Here is a 7,585-nt window from a genome sequence, read left to right on the forward strand (position 1 = left end):
GTACTTATAACTTTAAAAATCTGTCCAGTTGCTTGGGCAACAATTTTCTTGTGCATCTTGTTACCTGGATGTCTAACCTTCATCAGCGTATTTTGGAAATTTTTCTTTTCGATTTCAAGTACAAAATGTACATGTATTTGTATCTTATGTTTTCATGGAAAAAAATTCTGAGGGATCAGTAATACCCTGGCAATGTTACATTTCGCAAAACTTAACATCCTGGCATATGTACCAGAAGTATGGAACCATCCCTTGTATCATTTCATTTCTGTCTGTAACAGTTATAATTAATTTGGGCACAAACAGTTTTAAGTAAATTGTTCCAGACATATATATAGGAGGGTCCAGCCTCCCTTGTCGCATGCAAAAGGCATGTTATAATAGACCACGATAAAATATGGAAAATAACAAAAACCAAACCTACATGTACAATAATGTTAGCAGCAATGTAGACCTGCCATGTCAAACAACAATCATTATGATGGCTTTGAGGCACTGCATTGTGAGTGTGGTGTCCTACAGTAACATTCATGCCTGTGTAAATCTAGTACTAGTAAATGGTTGAGTTTCAGTATGTGTAAGTCAATACAATGAGGAACAATTGTAGTAATCTGTAGCTATTGTACACAATCATGTTGTCTCCTTTACCAGACCAAATTAGCTCCAGATACAGACATCTCCAAGCAGATCCTAGGGTGGCAAAAGACAGTATCAAATTGGCCAGGCAGTATCCAGTGGCAAGCTCTGTTTTTTGCCACCCTAGGATCTGCTTGGAGATTAACAGACATCAACTTATCACCAATTAATACTAGTATGTTGGTAATACCTTTGGGACAAGTGTGACCAATCTTTTATTATCTCACAATTCATAATCATATTCCCATTTCAATATGTGAAACATGTAATACTAAAAAGATCTAAGAATAGCCTCCAAGCTTCAACCTCGAAAAAGTTTTCCTGAACAAAAATCACATCAAGGACTTAATAAGTAATGGCTTCTTTAAACATTTCCATTGATGAGGTACTAATATTGACATAAAAGTACCAATAATACTTGAACAACATCATGGCAAGGAACCAACCAACACACTAAAACGTGTCATGATTATATACACAAGGCAATGAGACACATGCCAACATCAATTCATATTAAAATTTCATGTGTAAATTCTTGATTATACAGGCTTCTGTTCCTGTCCCATTACTAGTACTTACATGTAGTCTTTACTGAACATTAATTTTTCTGACTACCTTCCTATTAATTATAATAAAAAGGTTTAACTTAGATAATCAAGATATATTGATTTTGTACACTCAAAAAAAAACTTGTTCCTCCTTGTCCTGGACAAATTCTGGCTTTGTGCACACAAATTTTTTAAATTCAATACTGTTTTTCTGCATGGCCTTTCCTCTTTTTTTTCTTCTGTGCCTCATGTCTTTCTTTCATTATTTCTTTGGCACTACATGCAACAGGACAAATTGTATGAAAAACCCGTTTGAAAAAAGTTTATTATGGAAAGGAAGTACTGTTCCATCCACAATGGATTAGCATATACAAATTATTATTGTAAGTACCAATTCAATTCATCTTTTTCAATTACAGATTCTTTGTAACGGTATGTTCTTTTAATCGTTTTCTCAAGTTGTGTTCTTTTTATTTGGAATGACCAGTAGATCTATGTTTTTGGACCCTCAAAATAATTTAAAAACTGCGATAGGTGACTTTGAAAGATATAATTGTATGAAGTTCAATAAGATATAAATTGTGTGAAGTTGGGGTAAGATGTAATTGTATTTTTCACCTTATTGTTGGGCTGTGTTGTGTTATCTTTAATTCTTTTTCTTGTTAGATCATGATATATTTCTTCATTATCTAATCCAAACCTAACTCAGAAATTCATCTGTCATGTCAAGAGAGAAACCAAGCATAAGGTCCTCAATCTCACTAAACAGCATATATTAGAGATAAAAGAGGCATAAATTACAAATGTTAGTTAAAAATGATACATCCACTCTAAAATATACTCTTTAAATATATGTTTTAAAATGTCATACTCTTCTACATATACAGTAGGGACAATTTTTACAATCTGTAGTATCTTACAATTGCACTACTTACAAAACAATTATACACAGGTTCATAGCTTGATCTGTATGATATTTAGGTACAATTTGGTGTCACATGAAATACTATACATTGTCTTGTTTGGATATATGCCTTGAATCAGGAGAATTTTGCATGTGCTCCTGGGAACCTAACAAGTTCTGGGTGTTGCTTTGCTTGCACTGTTTGACATCTGGACTATGTGCCTGCAACTGCATGCTTTCTCTACTTTCGGTCGTTTTTTGGCCGTTCGGTGTGGATTTGTCTTGCACGCTGCTATCCCTCGATCTCGCTTCTTCGTTCAATGCCTGGAACAGTCTCGGGTCCAGCGAGCAGACGCTACGCCTTGATCTTTCCCTAGAATCAGGCACTTCAGAAATCACGCCCACACTGTTGCTAAGTTTATGACATCTAGACAACAACGTAGATCCTTGTGCATGTAGGGACGGGACACTGAGTCTGTGTGGGCTGGACAGAAGGTCTGTGGAGTTGTTCCTTGTTTGCAAAGTCGTGTCGCTCTGTAAGGTATCGCGCGACGAGCACGTGGGGACGTGCTGGCTGCTGCCGAGAAGAGTGTTTGTACTGCGACCTGCCGACACGCTTGCGCTGTCTGACCTGGATAAGTCCTGTGCACTGATGGAGCCCTGTGTGCCCTGCCTTTGGAGCATGGGGATCTGGTCACCTCGTATGTCCACACTACTGCCCATCACGCAACGGAACCCAGTGGTTTGGTCGCTGGCGTGCATATTAACTGGTGTGCTAGCCCTTCTGAATTTGTCACCGAAGCTTGCATCCGTCAAGTGTGCAACCTCCTCATCCAAGCGGTTATCCTCGATACTACTGGTCCAACTTAACGACGGGAGATCTTTCTCTCCGTAGTCTGAAATGCGAATCTCTTCCACGCTGGGAGTGCTGACTTGGATTTCGTCGTAAGACGGCGGAACTTGGTCACTGTAGGCATCTTGAGAGCTTGTGTTGCTCATTGTGTCGTTGGCCAACATAGGTTCTGTCTCGGCCTTGTCCTTGGCGTCTTTACATGTCCTCTTCTTGTTCTTGAACTTGACGCCAAGGATGGTTTCTTGTAGGCGGTCCTCGTTGTTGTGGGCCGAGGAAAACGTCCTCATCTCGATGTCTCCAGTGTACTGGTTGTCTTTTTCATCCTCCTCGTGGAAAATCAGGCTCACCTTGCTGGGAGATATGGTATACAGGAGGTCTGTAGGATATAAGCGGAACAGCACATTTAAGAAAATAAAAACTACCAGCTGCATTCAGCAAAGATTATTTCAGAGAGTGGTTCAACTTGATTTCATTTTCAAACAGTAAGATACAATTCGGTTATGTAGCATGTTAAGTTTCCAATACTTGAAAATGCACCAATCATTTGTTTAGGATAAATTTCCTCTGGTGCACCTTTTGGTACAAAGAAACATTACATTTGTGTGTAAAACTTAAGAACCTAAATGAAATTAAACGGGAATGACAGACTACAACAGCTGCTGATGTACATCTCTAATAGCTGATGGTAGAAAGGGAAATTGGGAAAATTCACCAAAGGTTGACATATAACATCATCCACAACTTGGCTACATCTTAAACCATGCACAGTTACACACATAAATGTACTTCTAACTAACACAGGAGGCACCGTCATGCAAAAGTGTTGCTAGTAAAAGCTGTTAGTAAACAAACATAAGGTTTCTGTTAATAAGAACAAGATTTTTGTGTACCAATTAGGTAGGAAGATGTAAGTTCAGTATCTTGGTACAGAATACACAAGCCATGCAATCGTTTGGACTTAGTCTATCTAGGTGAAAAAGAGCAAAAGTCATGTTAGTTTGCCTGCACTGTGAGCTCTAACACAGAATACAGAACAGGAGACAAAGACTGTGGAAGAACCTATGACATAAAGTTATCACACAGCAAACATGCACCTGGTTAGAGTCATACTACTGGTAGTCTCAAAGAGCTACAATCGTAGTAAACTTCATGATGCTGTCTTCAGAAACATTGTGGCACACATTTACTTTGGAAATGGTCTTGACAAGTACATGTGATAGGGAAATCTTCAACTTTCATTTCAATCTGTTGTATGATATTATACATGTATATAGAATATTACGTGGTGTATTTCATATCGCCCAAGGTACCAGCCCCACCGCGGGTTGGATCGCCCGAAGGCCGGAGGGAGATCCGATCCGCTGGAGGGCTAGGACCAAGGGTGATGTGGAATACACCGTGTTGTATTTTATTTATGTCATACACACCCGAGGAAACAGACAGTTCAATGCAAAATGTGCCAAAATTTGGTTTATCTAAACAAAAAGTGTAATCATGGCAGTGTTCGCAAAACGCATTAATTTTGATTTATTCTATGGAGCCTTTGGAAGCCAGTGTGATAACAAAAGAGAACCCCGGGCCATACCGCTAGTTATCACATGGGCTGGAACACCTGTATCAAATTTATCGTAGCCCAGGTATGACATAAACATGTAGATTTATACTTTGGTTTTCATACAAGCATTAAAATTTCCAGTTTTGAAAAAAATGGAATTATATGTCATGTAATTCCCCAGGGCAATAATCGTTAAAAAGACTGAACCTGTTAGTTAGTGTAGAGAGAAAGAGAGAGAGAGGTGTTAGTCAGGCTCAGGAATGTTTGTTTGTTTGCTCCACACCTACCCACAAACCAAACACAGTACAGTACTCACACACGCACCAAATCTCACTATGCTCGTTTTACCGCAACCGCCCACTTTGCAACGGAACCTACAAAATGCAACATGAAGCAGCAATGCTGTGACGTACATACATAAATAAAAGCAAAAACATAGCATATTTTTTCAGAAAAGACCATCAAGAGACAACAACAGAAGGGGTGGAAAGGGTGTAAGCCAGCTTTGCAAACAGGGTGGTAACTTTGACATCGTGAGATCACTATACAGAAGAAACTGTAACAAATTCTTTACAGATGTCTTTTTACACCTGAAGGAAATACATATCATCACACTTAGAGAGACATGATAATACAGATGAGGTGCATGTATGTATTGTTACAGTAGTATTTGTACAGCTCAGAAGGAACCATCACCTAGCCAGAAACAGTGCAACAGATTTTCTGAAAGAATAGATTAATTGAAATACAATACATTGTGTATCTCATGAACAATCATTTATATGACACTCCAACAACAGTTAATGTTACAGGTCTTGTACAATGTACTAAAAGTACAATGCATTGAAGGTCTGAAAATATCCTCTGCATTAACATGCAAAAAAATTCTGTGAAAAAATTTTGTTATCATTTATAACATTTAGGCCACACTAGGTTAATTCTATGGATGACATCATGCACGCATTGATGTTCGCCTATTCTCAAAAAAAAAAAAAAAAAAGATCACGTCCTCCGAGGCTCTGGCCTGGATGTCATCCTTGATAGTCCATGGTAGCTAGCAACAACAGGGAGCTAGCCAGTGGTAACTTCGCATATGGAGGATGGCATCCAGGCTGCCAAAGCTCCATGGAACTCAAGAACTCAGTACAGTGCTGATTCATAAATTCCGCAAGACCAGCATGTGCCGGATTGACGTAAAAGTCGCTATGTACTACCGCAAATTTACAATCATATATATATACCAGCTTTGTATTTCTGTGGTTTAGCAGCTTTTTTATTTTTTTTTATTCACCTGCGCGCACTAGTTTGTTGGTCTTCAGAGGATGTCATCCATAGAATTAAGTCAGCGTGGCCCTAGTGTGGTTGCTACCTTATTTAGCACAGTATGATCATCAAGCCATGATTCCAAAGGGCAATATCTATAACTGGTAGATTTGAAGCCCTCTGGAACATTTCCAGGAAACCTTGAATGCAAGAGCCCCACCTTTATTGTCACTGCTGCCTCCACTGTTCTCAGGTGACTGGACAGGGAAGGTGAAGCTGTCAGGCAGGGAGTGGAACCTGGTCACACGCTTCTTCCCATCTCCATTACCCTGGAACCACAACAGTTCATCTGGGTTCAAATCACTTCTAGATCTCTATCCACCAATTCCGAAGAGTGTGTGTGTGTGTGTGTACATGTGTGTGTGCTAGCATGTGTATGTGTGTCTGTGCGTGTGCATGTGTGTGCGTGTGTACGCGTGTGTGTATGCATGTGTGTGTTAGTGTGTGTGTGTTGCGCGCATGTGTGTGTGTGTTTGTGTGCATGTGTGTATGCGTGCGTATGCGCGTGTGTATGCACATGCACGTGTGTGCGCACGCGTGCATGTGTGAAACAAATCTAACATTCCCATCGTGTATGTGTGTGTGTGTATGAAACAAATCTAGCCATCCGCATGACAGGATGACATACCAATCAGTCATATGGCAATATACAGAAAGAATGATCCCGACATTACTACCTGACATACTCCCACCTGTCTTACCTGTCCATTGTTAGCTCCCTGCTCGTCCTCCAGACCTCGGAACTCCTTCCCCTCGGACGGCTCCTCGTCCTGCTCCTCGTCGTCCGCCATGCTGCGGTTGCTGTCCTCCATGTTCTTCATCAGCACGGCCACCACCACGTTCACCAGCACGAACTGCGCCATCAGCACGAACGACACGAAGTAGATGGGCGCGAGGATGGCGCTCACGCAGCAGTTGGCCTTGCAGTCTTCGGAATCGTCGCAATCGGGGGGACCTCGCAGGGTGTCCTAGACATGGAAAGGGGAATGTTTAGCTTACAGCACAGCTTGTGTTGTTACCTGTGTGTAGTCCTGAAATTGTAAACTCCAAGCAGATCTTTCGTAGCCTGGGTACCATCTGGATTTTGGTTCTGAAACATGATTTTTTCGAGTATTGCGAAGCTAAAATCCAGATGGTACCCAGGTTAGATCTTTTGCTGTCTGCAAAGACAATATCGCTTTCGTCAGACAGTATCCAATGCTGAGTGGGGTGGCAAAAGGTATGTGTCTCGCAAATGGATGTACTGCCTGGCCAATTTGATGCTGTCTTTGCAGCCACCAAAAAGATCTGCTTTAAGATTACTGAAATTGCACAATAAGGCCACACCAATTTAATTTCTTGGTTAACGGATTTTTCAAGAAAAATAATGGAGCGGGCGGGCGAAAAAAAATAAAAACAGGCCTAGGCATCCTATTATGGCCCAAAATGGTACGTACAATAGGAGCCATGAAGTCAACACACCAGGCTGGTTCAAAATTTAAACAATGAATTTTGAACTTTTGATGATACTACTGCATTGAAAGATGGAATGACTGTAACAAGTAGTAAGAAAAGGACTGTTTTCAACTGTTCGAAGGGAAAAATATGAGCTATTTTGCAGTTGATTCTGTAATTTTTATTTTTATTTGACAAATCAAGAAAAAAAATGAAGCGGCGAATCCGTTAACCAAGAAATTAAATTGGTGTGGCCTTATCGTAAAAAAACAGTTACTCAAGCAACTGGATATGATTTTGGAAGTCCAGCTGCTTGAGTAACTGTTTCTTTG

At 40.3% G+C, this 7,585-nt stretch overlaps 1 protein-coding gene across 1 annotated transcript in view; it reads right to left on the bottom strand.

The window, feature by feature from the left end:
* Positions 1-759: 759 nt before the first annotated feature.
* Positions 760-7,585, bottom strand: part of LOC109472608 (voltage-dependent T-type calcium channel subunit alpha-1H-like) — a 45,394-nt gene continuing 38,568 nt past the window's right edge. Inside the window, exons 26-28 of the mRNA XM_019772408.1 lie at positions 6,521-6,787; positions 5,980-6,088; positions 760-3,317 (exon numbers count right to left, since the gene is read on the bottom strand). Of these exons, the coding sequence (XP_019627967.1) occupies positions 2,191-3,317; positions 5,980-6,088; positions 6,521-6,787 (1,503 nt within the window). The 3' untranslated portion in view covers positions 760-2,190. The remainder of the gene's footprint in view (positions 3,318-5,979; positions 6,089-6,520; positions 6,788-7,585) is intronic.

The sequence above is a fragment of the Branchiostoma belcheri genome, unplaced genomic scaffold, assembly GCF_001625305.1.
Source record: "Branchiostoma belcheri isolate BF01 breed outbred unplaced genomic scaffold, Haploidv18h27 scaffold28, whole genome shotgun sequence".
NCBI lineage: Eukaryota > Metazoa > Chordata > Leptocardii > Amphioxiformes > Branchiostomatidae > Branchiostoma > Branchiostoma belcheri.